At 39.7% G+C, this 22,540-nt stretch overlaps 1 protein-coding gene and 1 pseudogene across 2 annotated transcripts; both read left to right on the top strand.

The window, feature by feature from the left end:
* Window positions 1-7,676: 7,676 nt before the first annotated feature.
* Window positions 7,677-11,312, top strand: LOC145551689 (hyaluronidase-1-like). The gene is made up of 4 exons (XM_081607130.1): window positions 7,677-7,799; window positions 8,061-9,039; window positions 10,588-10,674; window positions 10,762-11,312. The coding sequence occupies exons 2-4, from the start codon at window positions 8,086-8,088 to the stop codon at window positions 11,203-11,205; spliced, it is 1,485 nt and encodes a 494-aa protein (XP_081463256.1). The 5' UTR covers window positions 7,677-7,799; window positions 8,061-8,085; the 3' UTR covers window positions 11,206-11,312.
* Window positions 11,313-17,522: 6,210 nt separating this feature from the next.
* On the top strand, window positions 17,523-21,826 carry LOC145551692 (hyaluronidase-2-like; annotated as a pseudogene). The gene is made up of 3 exons (XR_014087586.1): window positions 17,523-18,539; window positions 21,152-21,238; window positions 21,326-21,826. The product of XR_014087586.1 is annotated as a hyaluronidase-2-like (transcript).
* The last annotated feature ends 714 nt before the right edge of the window (window positions 21,827-22,540 follow it).

The following is a 22,540-nucleotide window of genomic DNA, read 5'->3' as shown; positions in this document are numbered from 1 at the left end:
TAAATTCTTACATAATTTCACATGACTACAGCATCAACCTGTGGTGGCAACTGATGAACAGGACTGCTCACGAGGAGAAAGAGGTGAATTGCTATGTGTGTGCGCAGCTGCCAATCGCCACACACAACTCAGGTCTGTGACCAGGGAGCATCACTGATGACAAACAGATGTGTCTCTATGTCCTGAGCACACAACCACGACTCAGCGTACCAATGCGAAGAAAATGAAAATGGTGCAAAAAGGATTTTTCTGTTCTACTTCGGACAGGAGACGCCACGAAGGGACTTTTTGGAGCTATGAACTGTTCATTTGCGACTGACGTACTCCCGTTTTCACAAACCGCATGTAAAATACCAGAGACCATTTCTTTAGCAGGAGCTAAACCTGGGTCTCTGAGGAGCTGCGTGTTCAACAACGGACACGTTTCTCTTGGGATGTTACCTTGGAATTTGTGTAACAAAGTTTACACCTACTGCGAAGCGACACCGGATTACATCAACTGCATTGCCTGCAGGGGTCAGAGGGCAACCCCCGGCAACAAAGTCTGGAAGGACAACCCAGACTGTGACAACTTGCTTCAGGTGAGGAGTTTCAACATCACACATTGGACGAGAAGACGACAGGACGACAGGAGACAACACTGTGCAGTGCCATAGTGCCAGGAGACTATGGTTCACGGGTGATGGCAGACTGGTACTTCCTGTGTGGATATGGAGCTTACATGGTCTTGCGATGCTATTGGGGAGGACTGTGTGCCTTGGTCCCCCTAATCAGCCCAATTGCATTCATCAGAAAAGGACAACACGTTTTAACTTCCCGCTCCAAGCGTGCAGTTATGCCAGAGGTCAAACGCAGGAGAGGTTTGAAGTCACGTTGAGATCAACAGATATGGATTACTGCGACTCATCAACAGCACACACCAGCTGGCCAACGGCACCGTGAGAGAGCTGACTGAACTGAGAAAAATCGTGTTGTACTGGACTTCCTCACATCCTCTCAGAGCTCACCATTCTGTATCATTGTTCCTGACGAAACAGGTGGAACTATTTCTGATGCTCTACATGACCTGGAGGAACTTAAACTTTATGTGGAAAATGGAACGCAGGGATCATCTTCTTTAGACTTTCTTTCTTGGCTCACTTCCGGACCATGGTGGAATTTACTGTTGAAGCTTGGAAAACCTATTCTGGGTGTTTTGATTCTTTTTTGCCTATTCACAAGTTGTATTATTCCATGCCTTCAAAGCATGATGCTAAAGACATTTCTGCTCCTCCAAACTGTTCACTGAGCATTCTAAAGACCTTTGGTTACAGCTTATCTTTTGTTATCAAGCAAAAAGAGGGAGGATAGCTAAGAAAGGCAGCAGAGACAATATATATTATTGCACACAAGCAGCTTCTAAAATAGGGAGCATTCCGGTCGATAAGAAGGCACTTGTGGAAACGTAATTTAAGGTCTGGGAAACACAAAGTTAACTGTTTCACATGAAGACAAACAGGCAGATGGGACATACAGGTCAGTTTATACACACAGAAGAAAGAGAACACTTTAAATTGAACATTAGACTGAATATGAACTAAAGTAATAAAATGATAATATCATTTTGTTATTACAAAATGATATTATCATTTTGTAATAACAAAATGATAAAAATGGCTACATTTTGTTTATGTAGCCATTTTTAAAACCTGCACATTAAATAGCGTATTTTCCGTACTGTAGAGTGCAACATACTATAAGCCGCAGTTACAATTTTTTTTTGAAAAAAAAAAAATGGAAACGTACATAAGCTGCACCGGGCTATAAGCTGCTGGTATCTCCGCCGCTCTCGGTTTTTCATAAGGACCCAGCAGAGGGCAGCAGAGGGCTGCATACTAATAAACCTGCTGGATTTATTAAGGACTCAGCCCTGCGTCTCCAAAACCAAACTAGGGTTTTGTTAACACCAAGCTTACTTGCAGCGGCTCTATTTACCTCCTGTAGTGCCAGATCGACAGCCCTCAACTTAAAAGCTGCATCATATGAGTTTGAAAACATTTCTCCATTGTACCTGCTGCTAGCATGTGCTTGTTCTAAATGAAAATTAGTGCTTTCTTCTTTGATTTCCAATTTTGACTTCCAATGATCCACTTCCTATTATTTTGTTTTACCATCTAAAAATGAAACCTGAAAAAGATTTTAATGTTTGCAAATGTACAATTAGTATGTGATGTTTTTCATTTATATTGTAAATTTTATACCAAAAAATATTGTTATACATATCGTTACTGCCACACTTCACAATATATATTGTGATATGAATTAATATTTCAATAAAAATAAAAGTATAGTAAAAACACAGGAACAACTATAATATTAAAGGCAGTCATGTCTGTCTGTCTGTCTCTCTCTCTCTCTCTCTCTCTCTCTCTCTCTCTCTCTCTATATATATATATATATATATATATATATATATATATATATATATATATATATATATATATATATATATATATATATATAAATAAAAAAATAAAAAATTCCCTTCTCACCCTCCGCGGGTGGTCTCTCTCATCCTCTGAGCTCGGGTCCTCTACCAGCGGCCTGGGAGCTTGAGGGTTCTGCGCAGTATCTTGGCTGTGCCTAGAACTGCACATTTCTGGACTGAGATGTCTGATGTTGTTCCTGGGATCTGTTTGAGCCACTGCTCCAGTTTGGGGGTGACTGCCCCGAGGGCCCCAATGGCCACAGGCACCACTGTGATCTTCACCTTCCAGGTCTTTTCCAGTTCCTCCCTGAGGCCCTGGTATTTCTCCAATTTCTCATGCTCCTTTTTCCTGATGTTGTAATCACTTGGTATTGCTACATCCACCACAATGGCTTTCCTCTGTTCTTTATCCACCACCACAATGTCCGGTTGGTTCGCCATTACCATCTTGTCTGTCTGGATCTGGAAGTCCCACAGGATCTTAGCTCGGTCATTCTCCACCACTTTTGGGGGTGTTCCCCACTTTGATCTCAGGGCTTCCAGTCCATATTCTGCACAGATGTTCCTGTACACTATGCCCGCCACTTGGTTATGTCGTTCCATGTACGCTTTCCCTGCCAGCATCTTGCACCCTGCTATTATGTGCTGGACTGTCTCAGGGGCCTCCTTGCACAACCTACACCTTGGGTCTTGTCTGGTGTGGTAGATCTGAGCCTCTATTGCTCTGGTGTTTAGGGCCTGTTCCTGGGCGGCCAGGATGAGAGCCTCTGTGCTGTCCTTGAGTCCAGCTTGTCCCCCCATGATGGTACTTACAGCACCTTGTCTTCTGTTCCCCATTGCCTGAGACATTCGCTGAGCACATCGTCCGTTGAGGCTTTGTCCTTGATGTATTTATGGATCTTGGATGTTTCATCCTGGACAGTGGCTCTCACACTCACTAGTCCTCTGCCTCCTTCCTTACGGCTCGTGTACAGTCTCAGGGTGCTGGATTTGGGGTGGAACCCTCCATGCATGTTTAGTAGCTTCCTAGTCTTAACATCCGTGGCCTTCATCTCTTCCATTGGCCAGCTAATTATTCCGGCAGGGTATCTGATTACTGGTAAGGCATAGCTGTTTATTGCACGGATCTTGTTCTTGCCATTGAGCTGGCTTCTCAGGACTTGCCTTATTCGTTGGAGGTATTTGGCTGTGGCTCCTTTCCTTGTGACCTCATCGAGGTTGCCATTTGCTTGTGGTATTCCGAGGTACTTGTAGCTGTGCTCTATGTCTGCTATTGTTCCTTCTGGGAGTGAGACCCCTTCTGTGTGGGCGACCTTCCCTCTCTTTGTAACCATCCGACCACACTTCTCTAGTCCGAATGACATCCCAATGTCAGTGCTGTAGATCCTGGTGGTGTGGATCAGTGAGTCGATGTCTCGCTCGCTCTTGGCGTACAGCTTGATGTCATCCATGTAGAGGAGGTGACTGATCGTGGCCCCATTCTTGAGTTGGTATCCGTAGCCAGTCTTGTTGATGATTTGGCTGAGAGGGTTCAGGCCTATGCAGAACAGCAGTGGGGACAGAGCATCTCCTTGGTATATGCTACATTTGATGGACACTTGTGCAAGTGGTTTGCAGTTGGCTTCAAGGGTGGTTTTCCACAGCCCCATCGAGTTTACAATGAAGGCTCTTAGAGTCCTATTGATGTTGTACATCTCTAAGCATTCAATGATCCAAGTGTGTGGCATTGAGTCATAGGCTTTCTTGTAATCAATCCAAGCGGTGCACAGGTTGGTGTGTTGGGTTTTGCAGTCTCGGGCGACTGTGTGGTCTACAAGGAGTTGGTGTTTGGCTCCTCTGCTATTTATGCCTATGCCCTTCTGTGCCTTGCTCGTGTATTTATCCATGTGCCCGCTTATCTTAGCCGCTATGATGCCTGACATGAGCTTCCATGTTGTAGAGAGACAGGTTATTGGCCGATAGTTGGATGGGACTGAACCCTTCGAGGGGTCCTTCTGTATCAGGATTGTGCGCCCTTCAGTTAACCATTCAGGGTGAGTCCCAGTTTTTCATACCCGAGACTCTGTCTTGGACATCTGCCACAGTGATGGTTACCGGGGCTTGTTCCGGGAGGTTGCTGTGGTCCTCTCGTAGAGAGGTTAGCCACTGTGCATTGCTGTTGTGGGACGCCTCCCTTTCCCATATGCCTTTCCAGTATTGTTCAGTCTCCAGCCTGGGTGGGTCTGCTCTGTTGTTATTACCCTGCCATTGAGAGTACACTTTAGCTGGTTGGGTGGCGAAGAGCCTGTTAATCCTCCTGGCTTCATTCTTTCTCGTGTATCTCTTTAGGCGGCTGGCCAAGGCTTGGAGCCTTTGTTTGGCAGTTTCGAGTGCTTCAGGTATGGGCATCTGGCTGTACTTCTTGGGTACTGATCTTTTCATTGCACCCCTTTGGAGCTCTGACAGTTGACTCACTTCCCTCCTTGTTATCTTGATCTTAGCCTCTAACCGTCTTTTCCATGGTGGGTATTGGGTCTCATGGTTGCTCTTATAACCAAGCATCTGTATATATATATATATATATATATGGCTATACAGGTCCTCCTCATAAAATTAGCATATTGTGATAAAGTTCATTATTTTCCATAATGTAATGATAAAAATTAAACTGTCATATATTTCATTGCACACCAACTGAAATATTTCAGGTCTTTTATTGTTTTAATACTGATGATTTTGGCATATAGCTCATGAAAACCCAAAATCCCCGTCTCAAAAAATTAGCATATCATGAAAAGGTTCTCCGAACGAGCAGTTAACCTCATCATCTGAATCAACAAAGTAACTCTAAACACCTGCAAAAGATTCCTGAGGCTTTTTAAAACTCCCAGCCTGGTTCATTTACTCGAACCTGCAATCATGGGTAAGACTGCTGGCCTGACTGCTGTCCAGAAGGCCATCAATGACGCCCTCAAGCAAGAGGGTAAGACACAGAAAAAAATTTTCTGGACGAATAGGCTGTACCCAGAGTGCTGTATCAAGGCACCTCAGTGGGAAGTCTGTGGGAAGGAAAAAGTGTGGCAGAAAACGCTGCACAACGAGAAGAGGTGACAGAACCCTGAGGAAGGTTGTGGAGAAGGGCCGATTCCAGACCTTGGAGGACCTGCGGAAGCAGTGGACTGAGTCTGGAGTAGAAACATCCAGAGCCACCGTGCACAGGCGTGTGCAGGAAATGGGCTACAGGTGCCGCATTCCCCAAGTCAAGACACTGTTGAACCAGAAACAGTGGCAGAGGTTTCTACAGAGAAGCAGCACTGGACTGTTGCTCAGTGGTCCAAAGTACTTTTTTCTGATGAAAGCAAATTTTGCATGTCATTCGGAAATCAAGGTGCCAGAATCTGGAGGAAGACTGGGGAGAAGGAAATGCCAAAAGGCCAGAAGTCCAGTGTCAAGTACCCACAGTCAGTGATGATCTGGGGAGCCATGTCAGCTGCTGGTGTTGGTCCACTGTGTTTTATCAAGGGCAGGGTCAATGCAGCAGCTATCAGGAGATTTTGGAGCACTCCATGCTCCATCTGCTGAAAAGCTTTATGGAGATGAAGATTTCATTTTTCAGCACAACCTGGCACCTGCTCACAGAGCCAAAACCACTGGTTTACTGACCATGGTATTACTGTGCTCAATTGGCCTGCCAACTCTCCTGACCTGAACCCCATTGAGAATCTGTGGGATATTGTGAAGAAAAAGTTGAGAGACACAAGATCCAACACTCTGGATGAGCTTAAGGCCGCCATCGAAGTATCCTGGGCCTCCATAACACCTCAGCAGAGTCACAGGCTGATTGCCTCCATGCCACGCCGCATTGAAGGCTGCAAAAGGATTCCTGACCAAGTATTGAGTGCATAACTGAACATAATTATTTGAAGGTTGACTTTTTTGGTATTAAAACACTTTTCTTTCATTGGCCGGATGAAATTTGCAAATTTTTTGAGACGGGGATTTTGGGTTTTCATGAGCTGTATGCCAAAATCATCAGTATTAAAACAATAAAATACCTGAAATATTTCAGTTGGTGTGCAATGAATCTAAAATATATGACAGTTTAATTTTTATCATTACATTATGGAAAATAATGAACTTTATCACAATATGCAAATTTTTTGAGAAGGACCTGTATAAATATATATATTTGGATAGTGTAATAGAAAATTTCATTTTCAGTCTTATTTCATTCTTGAAGGAAATTATGATACTTTTTACAATTTATTTACTGATATTATCTGCTTTGTTTTTGTATTTCTGCAAGATGTGTTTGTCCATTAAATAATTTTGCAGATAATGTTTAGATGTTTCTACAGCTGTGATAGCAGAAGAGACCTGAAGACATCTTGGGTAAAATGCTTGATCTGATAGTTGTCTTAAAGGACTGATGTGTGGAATGTAGTTTGTACACTGTTTGACCTGAACCCATGAACTGACAAAGAAGTGTTAGAATTTCCTCCTGAAATCCTTAACAGCTATCTTTCCTGCCATAAAATCATCTCCTCCAAGAGGTGAGAGATAGTTCATGAGGAGGGGGTCAGGATGTTTATGTGGTCATCTGGCAGCAGAGATAAGATCAGACTTTGGGCGGGTCTTTGTCTTGCTGTGACTATATAACGATGTGATGTGTGTTGCTCAGGGCTCGTCTACTGACTGCGCTCAGTGAGAGGGGTCTTCGAACGCTTTTGCCTTCGACTAAAGAAACTTAAAGACAAAGATTAATCTTTCTCTTATTATTGAAACAGATTCTCATTCTTTGATAATGAAATTTCCATAACAGATAGATAGATAGATAGATAGATAGATAGATAGATAGATAGATAGATAGATAGATAGATAGATAGATAGATAGATAGATAGATAGATAGATAGATAGATAGATAGATAGATAGATAGATAGATAGATAGATAGATAGATAGATAGATAGATAGATAGATAGATAGATAGATAGATAGATAGATAGATAGATAGATAGATAGATAGATAGATAGATAGGTATCACACATTCCTATTAGCAAAAGTAAAATATTTTACAGGTAATACATTTATTATTAGTTAATGCAGTTTACTAGACAGACTTTGGAAGTTAGTGTTCTAATAACATTTACAATTTAATAATTCATGATTTAAACTAGCAAAAAGGTTGTTTATTTTTGAAACAGGAAATTGAACTGAGATGTTTTTATTTAAGCATTAACTTGTTAAAAAAGTTTGTGTCAGTTTTTTTTTGTTTTGTTTTTGTTTTGCTCTGCTGTCCCTCGGGTTGATTCCCTGCAGTGTCTGAATCAACTTTGCTTTACATCTTAAAAGGTAAGAAACCAAGGACATTATCTCCATGATCATTTTGTCATATTGTGTTTGCAGAAACATGACTGAGTGAACGCTCTTTGTGAAAGAAGCAAACTGTAGTTGACAAAGGTTACGTTCACACTGCAGACTGAAGTGACCCAATTTAGATTTTCTTTTGTTTCTTTTATAAAACATTAGACAGTCGAACAATATAGAGAGCACAGATTTTTCTGTCAAATGTTTTATTTCAATTTCACATCTTTTTGTGTCTTTTGGAAACAGATGAGTGAAGGTAGCAGGAACCACCATGGAGACTGTATTCCCCACTTTCCTCTCAGCAGTTGACCGACTGTCCTGGTTTCTCCTTGCTCTGTTTACATCATGGATAGTCTTGGGTTCAGCAGACACAAAGCAGACAAGCTGGCCATTACACTCCAAGAAGCCAGTTCTCTTCGTCTGGAACGCTCAGACTCAGTTGTGTGGATCACTAAACAGTGTTTTGTTATCATTAGACGTGTTTGACATAGTGTCAATCCCCAGTCAGGACGTTACGGGTCAGAATCTCACAACGTTCTATAAGGATAACCTCGGGCTTTATCCCTACTATACCCTTGAAAACACAGCAGTCAATGGGGGCCTTCCACAAAGTGTCAATCTTGCTCAGCACCTTGAAAAAATGTCTCAGGATCTAGACAAATACATACCAGACCCCAAGGCTAAAGGTCTGACTGTCATTGACTGGCAGAAATGGAACCCCTTGTGGGGCCGAAACTGGGTTTTCAGAGTTGTCCATAGAATGAAATCAATTGAACTGGTGAGCAGAAAGAACGCTACGTTGTCTCCAGGGCAATTGAAAAATGTTGCGCAACAAGAATTTGAACTTGCGGCTCGTGAATTGATGCTGGGGACCCTGAGGCAGGGTAAATATTTGAGACAGAATCAGCTGTGGGGATACTACATGTTTCCTGAATGTTTCAACAATGAGTACGAGGGAAATAAGTCGGAAACCTACACAGGTCACTGTCGTGATGTTGAGATTAAGGAAAATGATCAACTGAACTGGATGTGGAATGAAAGCACTGCCCTTTTTCCTGAAATATACCTGGATGAGGTACTGAGCTCCAAAAATCAGGGACGCCTGTTTGTCCAGAAAAGGGTGCAGTACGCAATGCGCCTTGCATCTGTTGGGGATGGATTGGCACGTCCTGTTTTTGTTTATACCCGACCCGCTTACAAGAATTACAACAAACTTTTACTTAAGGTTGGTTGATTGGAGAAAACAGTGCTGTTGTAAACTGTTATTTTAGTAATCAAGTAATCTTTCGATTTTTCTTACGATTAATCAAGTAATCCGATAAAAAATGTAAAAAAAATTATCGGTAAATACTGTCGGACAAGCAGTAATAATATCGGACATTCACATCGTCCCGAATTTTCATATTTGTGCAGCTTTAACAATGACTTTTCTGTAATTGAAAATTAGCCTGTAACATTAGCACCTCACTTTTTAAGTTAACCTGTATAATATATAACAATTATACAAACATTTATTTTCAATGTAATGACAAATAGCAGAATCATAAGGAAACATAAACATGTTCTGTCCTCCAGCTTTTTGTCTGTATTTTGATATTCTGTCAGTTTTATAGATTAACTCTCACTTTTTCCAGCCATTTATAGCTTTTTTGTCAATTTCTCTGTGTGGCACCTTTGGCACACATTTATTTTCCAGTTGTCCGTAAACCTAATCTAAGCATCTGCTAAAGCAGCCCGATATGTTCCCTCTACATGTCTCTGCTCCACCCATATAAATACACCCGCCGCACTCTGCAGCAGCCACCAGGCAGCAGCTCTAGAAGGACAGTTACACTTTTTGTAAAACTATGACCTACCAGATACAGATTTTTGTTGTTTCCTATAATTACCAAAGTTCAAAAACACTTTATTTTTATTTTTCTATCATGAGTAATTATTTATAATTTGAACCAGGGCAATCACTGAAATATTTTTATTTAAGAACAACTAATAGTTTGGAGTTGATGTTTAAAGATGCCCGTAACTTTTTATATTTGCAGTTAGCTCATTAAGGCTGGATTTTACTCTAAAAAAGCTACATTTGGTGTGCATTTCTAGAGAATGTGGTTCCTTACCTAATCTGAGATTTCCAAAAGTTTGCCTTTTTGTGTAAATCCAGCATGCTACATGAAAAACTGAGGCTGAAATTTCAAAAATATAAAACTTGGTATCTACAGAGCTCAGGTCTGAGTCAATTTTCAATTTTCTTCCTTGCTAATTCAACAAAACACCCCATGGGGATATAAATTGATGTTATGAGGGAGAAAGTGAAAAAATAAGAAATAGTAAAGAATTAACTTTCACCTGGTGAAATCCAGCAGTCTGTCGTTAAAAAAAAAAAAATATATATATAGTTTAGCTCAGATCCCAATGAAGAGTTAAATAGTTCTTAAATTACATTTAGTTTCCACCTGCTGAATCAAGTTTACTGGCCAGGTGTGTGCACGTCAAAGAATGTAGCTTCTGTTCCAATCTGCTCCTATTGTCCAGACATTTTACATGTGATTATGTTAATTTGGTAGTAACTCAAGGTAACCCTTGACCAGATTAGATTTTTCCAACGCATTATATTTTTGGCCATAAAATAGCTATTATTTTCATATGGCATTAAAGATCATATATTTAACTGTGGGCTGTAGTTACATATAGAACCCACAGCTCTATATGTAACTAGAGCTCAGATTCTCTATAATACATCTCATACAGCTAAAGTATTCATATACATCCTTTGCAGACAGATTTGGTCAACACCATTGGCGAGAGCGTTGCATTGGGAGCTGCAGGAGTGATCTTCTCGTTGGACAAATATTATGTATCTAAGGTAAGAGCATTACTTTGCCTCGTCCTCTCATGTTGCATAGGCTGCTGTTATGTATTTTTAAGCTAATATCTATCCTCTGTGCTTCAGATCGGCTGTCAAAGCTTTGATGTCTATTCTCGGGGAGACATGGGACGGTACCTCCTCAATGTGACCACAGCAGCAAAGGAGTGCAGTCAGAAATTGTGCAATTTTAACGGTCGCTGTCTTCGCCGAGAACCAGACAGCACCGTGTTTCTGCACCTCAACCCCTCCACTCACAGGATCACAAGTCAGAACGGAAAGCTGAAGGTCACGGGATCCCCAGGTCAAGCAGAGCTGATGGCCTTTCGTCAGCACTTCAAGTGCCAGTGCTACAACGGGACCAAGGGAGAAAACTGTGAGCTGGAAGGACAAGGATTAAGAGAACAAAGAGAAGAAAGAGAAGAAGCAGGAGAAAGAGGAGAAAGAGGGCAGAGTAGTGCCACCTCTGTTTTAGGGATGTGGCCTCTCTGCTTTGTTCTCCAACTCGGACTTCTCTCTCTGTTTCATTGAGAAAACCAAGAAACCAAACTATTCTCTGGCTCTGCCAGAACCGAAAGGGAAAGTTTTGGTTTTCTGGCCTGAACAAAACAAAAATAAACTGCATTGTGAACGCATCACTTCAGGAGCAGTGGGTGCTCAGTGCTTGGATTCAAAGGTTTATATGGTAACAGGTTTCCATTTCAGCACATACTAAACTAAAACTACAGCGTGTGTTTTCTGGAAAGAATTCTCTTAGTACACATTGTATAGTAAACATAATGGGTCAATTAAAATCTTAAAAACTGGAAACATGCATATCCTCCTGAGAACCGAAGAAAAAAATGTGCCTTCCAATTTCTGTATTTATTTAGGTCAACATGAACATCTTACCATTTTATAATTTTTTAAAATACTTTTTTAAATTTCACAACATGTACATTGTAGTGGACATCAGGACGATTTAAATCTAAATTATGACTGAATTCAAAAGAATGGAAAAATGTACAGTTTAGTGATTAATGAATCACATTAACCCAAGAAAAGAGGTCAAATTTGAAAAAAACATTTAATAACCAGAAGTTATCCATTTCTGGTTTCAATCTATTGCTTGTTATTTGAAATGAAAACCAAAAATGGCTGCAAACTGCAGAGGTGTCCCCAAACACTATTGCCAAAAAATGAAGACTTTATTTATTTTTTACTTATTTAATTTTTTTTCATTTATTTTGAACAAGACAGAAGTATAAAATCACACACATGAATAAGGACTTTCTTCAGAATATCAGCACACATGGCCTCTCTTGGCTTTCCCAGAGTCTTCTGGACTAAAAAACTGAAAAGTGCAGTTACAGGAAAATTATGAGGAAAAAGTTCTACAAAGCTCTCAAACGGGTCTTCCCGCAACTGAAACCATTATGATGAACCAAACACCAGTTAACAGAAGATGGACCACTGTGAACAGAAGCTGACTGTCACAAAGTAGTTTGATGATAAACCTGTGGTGATGGCCTCCACCATTTACAGGAAAGATCTAAACGATATTTGCAATCGATAGTCAAACAAAGAAAAAACTTGTGTCCAGGTACGACAACCAGAAGTGATGGAGGGTGGCATAGATCTTTATGACCAAGAACCAAGAAATGGACATTCCCATCTCAAATGTCTGGTCCTAGAAAAACATACAAATTAATCCTGTCCCACCTAGCATGGTGACTTTCCTGCTATCTCTTGGCTCTGATGGTGCGTTCACACCAAAAGTGTTTTGAACATCAGGCTCATTTCTTATACATTTAAAGGCTATGTGGAGGTGCAATAAGGGCTATGGAGGAGCGTTCCGAACGACTAGCATGGCACATCTTGAACCATTTTTATGACGTTCTACATAGACTGTGAATGTAAACCAGATGGACCTGATGCTCAAAATGTGTTTGATGTGAACGCACCATGAGTTTGTCTCTTCATCAGATTGTCCTGGATCTGATGAAGACACCTACCAGAGGCTGATACTTATCCTCATCTTCATCTGACAACTCCAGATCTGAATCTCCCTCTACTAACTTGTATAGAGTCCTGTTTCACTTATTTCTCCTATAACAATGTGGAGACGTTAAATACACTGAAATGGTCCTGATGTCCACTACAATTGACAATCATAAAATGTCTGTTATTTCTAAACAGAAATTAGTAAATTGTTTTCACTGGTCAAAACATTGTTATTGTTATTTAATTAACAAGAATATCAATAATTATCATGACAAAAATAACAAAAGAAAAAAATATTTGACTAGGGAATAGGGACAAAACAGGTCCTATGGATAAAGCACAAAATTTCAATAAAATATACACAAAATATATATTTTTTCAAATATCTTACTGTTAGCTCTGGTTAGCTTATGTTATTCTTCTGTTTTTTTTTCTGTTTTGTTCTGAAGTTACTCGTCACAACCATGATGTGTGAACACCATAACTGACAATTTACAGAACTTTGATGAAAGTTTTGAAATAAAAGCTTAATTTTGGTATAATGTAAAGATTTCATGGACCTGATGAGCTACAATATGGCCTCCTTCAGAATAACATCATTTAAATTGAGGTAGTTTGGCATTTCGTCAACTCTGTCAGATGTCAACTCCATCAGTTTTTGTGACTCTTTCAGTGAAATTGTTGACAAATCTCACTTAAATGTGCAATTAATTCATTTTAATGTATCTTACATAAACTGCATTACTTCACATGTATCAAGTTTTTCTTTTTACTCACTAGTTTGTCACCACCTTCAGTTCTGTGTCAACTCCGTCATGCACTGTCAACTCCGTCAGATTGACTTTTTGTTGTTTTTCGTTTTAAATAATATTTCTTTTGTTTCTTGAGAAGCATTTGTCTGTAAAACCAAATAAAAATATCACTAATAGGGTCAATAAATAATTATTTTATATTTATTTTTGTCAGATGGTGATAACAAAGTTCTGGGTCAGGTCCATTAAAAATGTTATTTTTTTTAAATGTTGCAACTGGGAGCCTGCACCTTAGCATCTTTACAATTCCAAACATTATTTGACATATTTGCATACATAAGGTTGAGAAATAATAATAATAAAAATTTGGAAAAATTGAATCCCATTTTGTCCCTATTCTCAAGAATCACTGATGTATGATTTAGAGCTGTCTTTCTTCCAATATAAAGAAAGACTCTTCGAACTGTTCTAACTGCTCCTTCCAACATGTGGCTTCCTGTTGGAAGGGCGGGTCTAAAGTGATGTCACCAATTGATCACTTGAATGTGATTAGTTCTGGTCTGTGATGAAACAAATGAAGTTTGATGCAGCTGGGAGCTTATATGAGGACGTTATTCCATCTTGATGTTTCATTGAGAATGGCCAGATTTGAGGCTTGGCCATGCCCACATGCTTCAACATAGGACAATTCCTTTGATATCTTTTGACCTTCAATGCCTGGTGCCTTGGTGCAGCTGGGCTAAAACATGTGGAATCGAGTGCCAAACGTATGGCAGCGGCGTGACCTGTGACTTCGCTGCGCTGCCATGGCCACACCCTCCACTGAAAACTCATGGCACTTTAAAGCAAATGAGACCAACTTGTCATCAGAGTCTGACACAAGATAATCTTGAGTATGTCAAGAGAGCCAGAGATGGAGCTTTCCAAATAAAAAACGTCACTTCCTGTTCTGAGGGGGCAGAGCTAAGATGACTTCAGACTATGATGACATAGGATTGTTAGGCATTCAACCAGGATCCCTCATGCCAAGTTTGGTGCCAATTGCCACTTTTATGTGAAGGTCATAGCGTTTCATGTGTTTTGGCGAGTACACCAGGTTCACCGCTCTGCCACACCCCCACAACATATATGAAAAGTCAATTTTATTGATAACTTTTAAAGCACTATGCCTTTACTGCATTCTGACCAAGAATGAAGCCGATAGGTCAAATTCCTGAGGAGAAGTTTGTTAAAGTTTGACGTGAGTAAAACATGAAAAATGGCCAAAATTTGGCCTTGACCCTCAATGGCCGCTTCCATGTCCATTTTAGAGGGTACCTCCAGGAGACTTTTTTTTACTTGGTTTGGGAGGATCTCCCTGCATACCTAATTTTGGAATCCGAAAATTTTGGTTGAGGGACAATTTTGGGTCAAGTTTGCTGAGTTTTTTGAAATGTTAAAGGCCCCAAACAACCTCTTAAATTGACGGGGGGAAAAAAAATAGAGAAATCTTGCGATTTTAATAGGCCTTCGCCATTGCACAGAGCTTTGCTACTCGGGCCTAATTAAACAAAACGTAGCCAATTTTAAAACCTGCACATTCAATACCGTATTTTCCGGACTGTAGAGCACACCATACTAGAAGTTGCATTTACAATTTTTTTAGAAAACAAAAAAAAAAAAAAATACTGGATACGTACATAAGCAGCACCAGGCTATAAGCCGCTGGTATCTCCGCCGCTCTCGGTTTTCCATAAGGATCCAGCAGAGGGCAGCAGAGGGCTGCATACTAATAAATCTGCTGGCTTTATTAAGGACGCAGCCCTGCGTCTCCAACATTGAACCAGGGTTTCGTTAACACCGAACTTACTTGCAGCGGCTCTATTTACCTCCTGTAGTGCCAGATCAACAGCCCTCAACTTAAAAGCTGCATCATATGAGTTTGAAAACATTTCTCCATTGTACCTGCTGCTAGCATGTGCTTGTTATAAATGAAAATTAGCACTTTTTTCTTTGATTTCCAATTTTGACTTCCAATGATTCACTTCCTGCTAAAAAGCCCCCTGGTGGTTGAAGAAAGATCCACTGAAAAGCCGCATTGCCCATAAGCCGCATGGTTCAAAGCTTAGGAAAAAAGTAGCAGCTTATAGTGCAAAATATACAGTACTTATTTTCTTGGTACATTTGGGTTCATGGTGTATTTCCACTTGTTGCTATAAAGGTTGTGTCTTGGTGTATTTCAGTCTGTTAGCCTTCTGTCAGTAGAAAGCTGTACTAGGTGATTTTTCCATGGTTTTTCCTTGTTTGAATTGTTTTCCACTGTGAATTTTGTCCTAAAACAAATGGGTAAATGATTGTTGTACATTTCTTAAGCATTTCTGTTTAATCATTTTAGAGGCATGAGTACGATTTTGAACACTGTTTTATTAGCAGCTTTGTCTCAGTATTTATAAAACTTACTAGAAATATAAAATCTATTTTTGCAAAGATTTACCTCTGTTTTATTTAATTACATCTGGCAAAATCAAGAAACTATCGTAACCATTTCATGTTCATATTTTACGCTGGAGAATTTAATTAAAATTATGATTTCATGATAAGCTGTCACTTGTTTCCTCAATACAATATCTCTAAAATTTTAGAAATATGTAAATGTGGCAGATGGATTCCTTAAAAACTTAATTTATCAGAGTAAGGATTTCTTACTTTTCCCTTTGCTAAGATAATTTTGCTAAGATAATTTGCACATGCTGTTATAAGTAAGTTACATTACATGGAATATAGATGCACAGTTATCAGACCCAAAGAGCTTCATTAAAAAATCTTTCCAGTATCATATTATGTGTTCAGAAAACCAGGTGGAAAGCTAGGCTCAAAGCCCAGGAGCAGCGTTCAATCTTTGGATGAGAAGAGAAACAATGTGGATTATCTTAAAGGAGGAGATTGTCAGAAATGTAAAAAGAGTGTCAGGAAGGTTGAGTCTGAAGTTAGAAGTTGAAGGTGTGATGTTTAATGTTGGTTTGGCTATGCACCACACGCAGGATGTGAGTTAGAAGAGAAGAAATTCTGGTAAACTTTGCAAAGAGGATAGGAATGGCTGTAGCGAATACTTTCTTCAAAAAGAGAAAGGAACTCAGTGAGTGGAGATAGAAGCACACAGGCAAATTACATCTTGTGTAGACAATGTAATCTGAAAGAATTCAATGACTGCAAGGTTGTGGTAGATCTTTAGTAATGTGTAGAATGATTCTGAGGAGAGAAGGAAAAAAGTAGAACAGAGGACAAAGAGGAGGCAGTGAAGAGGAAGTGGTCCAAACTGAGGACTGAAGAGAGTCACCTGGAGTGCAGGGAGATACGGAGCGATGTGAAGACAAAGTTAGCTGGGACCAAACAAAAGTGCATACAGTCAGAGAGATAAAGATGGGAAGGATGTCCAACAGGTTAGGGGGATTGGGATCAAGATGGAACTGTACTGACGGGTACAAAAAGTGTGATAGGAAGATGGAAGGAGTGCTTCGAAAAGTTGCTGAATGAAGAAAATGAGAGAGAACATCATTTTGTGGCATCTAAAACAAGAGTATCTGCATGAAGGCAAATGTCTGCCACAAGTGAAGCTTATTGCAGCTCGAATTGGAGCAAGCCGGGGAAACAACCTTCTCAACCCACTGAAGGGTCAACTCAAAATGTGGACAGATTCTCTGATCGTTCTGCACTGGATATGCAGCCCAGCTCAGAAGTAGAAGCCATTTACTGCAAACAGAGTGACTGAGATACAAGAACTCACCATCCCTGAACTTTGGTTTCACTGGAGCAGAAAAAACAACCCAGCAGACTTACCTTCCAGAGGTCAGAGTGTCAAGAACTTCATCCACCATCATCTATGGTGGAATGGACCAACCTATCTGACTTCGTCTGTTAAAGAAAAGGTTGTAACGTCACAAACAAAATAACATGTAGAGGCGCACACAGGAGCAGCGGGACCCCACCACACCGTGTACAGAGTAATAAACTTGTGGGGTCTAAATGACCCGGTGACCCCATCTCAAGACTGTGGGAGGATAAAAGAGTCAGACCAGGAGCAGAAAAATGTAATCTGCAAATGTAAACTGGAATCTCCCTTTTGCAATGCTGCAAAGGAAGGAAATGCTATTGTTTTGTTTTACCATCTAAAAATGAAACATGAGAAAGGGACCACCATTGAGACTGTATTCCCCACTTTCCTCTCAGCAGTTGACCGACTGTCCTGGTTTCTCCTTGCTCTGTTTACATCATGGATAGTCTTGGGTTCAGCAGACACAAATCAGACAAGCTGGCCATTACACTCCAAGAAGCCAGTTCTCTTAATCTGGAACGCTCCGACTCAGGACTGTGAGAACGAACACAATGTTAAGTTATCATTAGACCAGTTTGACATAGTGTCAACACCCACTAAGGATGTTGTCGGACAGAATCTCACATTGTTCTATAAGGACCGCCTCGGGATTTATCCCTATTATGACACTGAAGAAACAGCAGTGAATGGGGGCCTTCCACAAAGTGTCAATCTCTCTCAGCACCTGGAAAAAATGTCTGAGGATCTAGACAAATACATACCAGACTGCAAGGCTAATGGTCTGACTGTTATTGACTGGAGGGAATAGCGCCCCTTGCGGGTTCAAAACTGGGATGCCAAATTTGTCTATAAAGCGAAATCTCGTGAACTGTTGGAAAAAAGGAACCCTAAGTTGACTACAGAGCTATTGCGGACTGTTGCGACTGAAGAATTTGAACTTGCGGCTCGTGAATTCATGCTGGAGAGCCTGAGGCAGGGTAAAAAAGTTGAGACCGAATAAGCTGTGGGGCTACTACCTGTTTCCTGATTGTTACAACCATGCCTTCAGAGGAGAAAAGTTGAAAACCTAGACAGGACATTGTCCTGCCATTGAGTTTGAGCGAAATGATCAACTGAACTGGATGTGGAATGAAAGCACCACTGTTTTACCTGAAATATACCTGGATCCTGACCTGAGCTCCACCAGTCATGGATGCCTGTTTGCCATGAACAGGGTGAAGGTGGCAATCCGCCTTGCATCTGTTGGGGACGGATTGGCACGTCCTGTTTTTGTTTATACCCGACCCATTTACAATAGTGAGACGACCCTTTTAACCGAGGTTGGTTGATTGGAGGAAATAGTGCTGTTTTAAACTGTTATCTTTTTAATCAAGTCATCTTTCAATTATTCTTACGATTAATCAAGTAATCCGATGAAAATTTTGAAAAAAATTATTGGTAAATACTGTCGGATTAGCAGTAATAATATTGGACATTCACATCGTCCCAAATTTTCATGTTTGTGCAGCTTTAACAATGACTTTTCTGTAGCCTTTAAAATTAGCTTGTAACATTAGCACCTCACTTTTTAATTAACCTCGATAACAATTATACAAAAATTTGCTATTTTCAATGTAATGATAAATAACAGAATCATAATGGAACATAATAATTGTCTGTACTGCCTGTTTTAGTCTGTATTTTGATATTCAGTCAGTTTTATAGATTAAATCTAACTTTTCCCAGCCATTTATAGCTTTTATATCAATTTTCTGTGTGGCACCTTCGGCCCACACAGAGAAAGTCACGCCACCCATCTGTTGTGACCTGGATGGTAGGAAATTTATTTTCCAGTTGTCCGTAAACCTAATCTAAGCATCAGCTAAAGCAGCCAGATATGTTCCCTCTACATGTCTCTGCTCCACCCATATAAATGCACCCGCCGCACTCTGCAGCAGCCACCAGGCAGCAGCTCTAGAAGGACAGTTACACTTTTTGTAAAACTATGACCTACCAGATACAGATTTTTGTTGTTTCCTATAATTACCAAAGTTCAAAAATACTTTGTTTTTACTTTTCTATCATGAGTAATTATTTATAATTTGAACCAGGGCAATGACAGAAATATTTTTATTTAAGAACCACTAATAGTTTGGAGTTAATGTTTAAAGTTGCCCATAACATTTTACATTTGCAGTTAGCTCATTAAGGCTGGATTTTACTATAAAAAAAGCTACATTTGGTGTGCATTTCTAGAGAACGTGGTTCCTTACCTAATCTGAGATTTCCAAAAGTTTGCCTTTTTGTGTAAATCCAGCATGCTACATGACAAACTGAGGCTGAACGTTCAAAAATATAAAACTTGGTATCTACAGAGCCCAGCTCTGAATCAATTTACTTCCTTGCTAATTCAACAAAATTCCCCATGGGGATATAAATTGATGTTATGAGGGAGAATGTAAAAAAATAAGAAATGGTAAAGAAGTAACTGTCACCTGCTGAAGTCCAGCTGTTTGTCGTTTAACCCTCCTATTATGTTCGTTTCTGAGGTACAGCAATAATGATTGTGGGTCAATTTGACCCGGGGAATGTTTTATCATGCAATAGTGTCAGAAACCCAAAAATTCCTCCAAAACATTTTTTTTATCTGATTATTAACTCCAATACTAACCATTTAATCAATATTTGTGCAATTATGTTTTTTTTATTTCTCAGAAATTAAGAATTAAAGACGACAACTTACTCAATTACTAATTTGGACATAAAAATGGAATTTACATTTTTATGTCCACTGAAAAAAACCTAGACACAAAAAAACAATAATTTCCATGAAAGTGATCTTTGGTAAATTTTTCTATATTACCTTTTTTTTTTTTCAAGGGGTGATCTTTAAAATTGAACTTGAGACACACATATTGTTCCGGGTCAAATTGACCCGCCAATTAAAATCAAGATAATGAGTCATGCAGAGAGTATTTATGTTTTCCTCCACTTCTACTGAGTGCCCACTCAGTGTGGGTGGAGTTTTCCCACGGGAACAGAAAAGGTTCCCGTCAAAAGTTGTATGAACACCTGCTTTCTCGCAGTTCATAGTGAAGTAAAGAGAGTAGGCAGGAAGTGGATTTGTTTGTGTCTGCATGTGTGTGTGGTGTGTGTGTGTGTGTGTGTGTGTGTGTGTGTGTGTGTGTGTGTGTGTGTGTGGTGTGTTGTGTTTGTGTGTGTGTGTGTGTGTGTGTGTGTGGTGAAATATGGTTCATAGCTGCAAGAAAACATAAAATTGGACATTTTTTAATCTTTTTTGCACTTTAACTTGACCTGAACAGTATCGATGTAACAAGTAGATGCATGGGGGGTTACAAATGTGTAAAATGAATAAATTTACAATTTACATGTAGAGTGCACCTAGTAAGACAGATAGAAAACATTTCATGCAAAAAAAACATTCCAAGTATTTTAAAAATATTTTTAAACTTTAAAACAGGTCAATTTGACTCACAACATAATAGGAGGGTTAAAAAAAACTTATAGTTTAGCTCAGATCCCATTGAAAAGTTAAATAATTCTTAAATTATATTTAGTTTCCACCTGATGAATCAAGTTTACTTGCCAGGTGTGTGCATGTCAAAGAATGTAGCTTCTGTTCCAATCCGCTCCTATTGTCCAGACATTTTACATGTGATTATATTAATTTGGTAGTAAATTTGGTAGTAAATAGTAACCCTTCACCAGATTAGTTTTTTCCAATGCATTCATCTAAAACATGATAATTGCTCATGTTGTTTTTCATGTTTTTGGCCATAAAAAAGCTATTATTTTTATATGGCATTAAACATTATATATTTAACTATGGGCTGTAGTTACATATAGATCCCACAGCTCTATATGTAACTAGAGCTCAGATTCTCTATAATACATCTCATACAGCTAAAGTATTCATATACATCCTTTGCAGACAGATTTGGTCAACACCATTGGCGAGAGCGTTGCATTGGGAGCTGCAGGAGTGATCTTCTGGGGGGGCGAATTTTATGTATCTAAGGTAAGAGCATTACTTTGCCTCGTCCTCTCATGTTGCATAGGCTGCTGTTATGTATTTTTAAGTTAATATCTATCCTCTGTGCTGCAGAGCGGCTGTTCTGACTTGAATAACTATTTTCGGGGAGACATGGGACGATACCTCCTCAATGTGACCACAGCAGCAAAGGAGTGCAGCCAGAAATCGTGCAATTTTAACGGTCGCTGTCATCGCCGAGACCCGGACAGGGCCATGTTTCTGCACCTCAACCCCTCCACTCACAGGATCATAAGTCAGAACAGAAAGCTGAAGGTCACGGGATCCCCAGGTCAAGCAGAGCTGAAGGCCTTTCGTCAGCACTTCAAGTGCCAGTGCTACAACGGGACCAAAGGGAAAAAACTGTAAGCAGGGAGGAAAAGGAGAAAGAGGGCAGAGTAGTGCCACCTCTGTTTTAGGGATGTGGCCTCTCTGCTTTGTTCTCCAACTCTGACTTTCTCTGTTTCTTTGAGGTAACCAAGAAACCAAACTATTCTCTGGCTCTGCCAGCACCGAAAGGAAAAGTTTTGGTTTTCTGGCCTGAAAACAAAAATAAACCGCATTGTGAAAGCATCACTTCAGGAGCAGTGGGTGCTCAGTGCTTGGATTCAGAGGTTTATATGGTAACAGGTTTCCATTTCAGCACACATTGAACTAAAAGTACAGCGTGTGTTTTCTAGAAAGAATTATCTTTGTATTTATTTTATAGTAAACATAATGGGTAAAATAAAACCTCAAAAAATGGAAACATGCATATCCTCCTGAAAACCGAAGAAAAAAATGTGCCTTCCAATTTCTGTATTTATTTAGGTCAAACCGGACACCTTACCATATTGTTATTTTTTATATATATATTTCACACCTTGTCCATTGTAGTGGATATCAGGACGATTTCATTCTAAAATTTGACTGAATTAAAAAAAATGGAAAAATGTACAGATAAGTGATTAACCCAAGAAAAGAGGTCAAAATTGACAAATACATTAATAACCAGAAGTTATCCATTTCTGGTTTCAGTCTATTGCTTGTTATTTTAAATGAAAACCAAACTGCAAACTGCAGGGGTGTCCCCAAACACTATTGCCCAAGAAATGAAGACTTTATTTTTTACTTATTTAATTATTTATTATTTCATTTATTGTAAAAATTATAGAAGTATAAAATCACACACATGAATAAGGACTTTCTTCAGAATATCAGCACACATGGCCTCTCTTGGCTTTCCCAGATTATTCTGGACTAAAAAAAATGAAAAGTGCAGTTACAGGAAAATGATGAGGAATATGTTCT

Source organism: Poecilia reticulata, chromosome 5 (assembly GCF_904066995.2).
Source record: "Poecilia reticulata chromosome 5, P_reticulata-male-v2, whole genome shotgun sequence".
Lineage (NCBI taxonomy): Eukaryota > Metazoa > Chordata > Actinopteri > Cyprinodontiformes > Poeciliidae > Poecilia > Poecilia reticulata.
The sequence above is the reverse complement of the archived record's forward strand: the minus strand, read 5'-3'. Positions and strand labels throughout refer to the sequence as shown.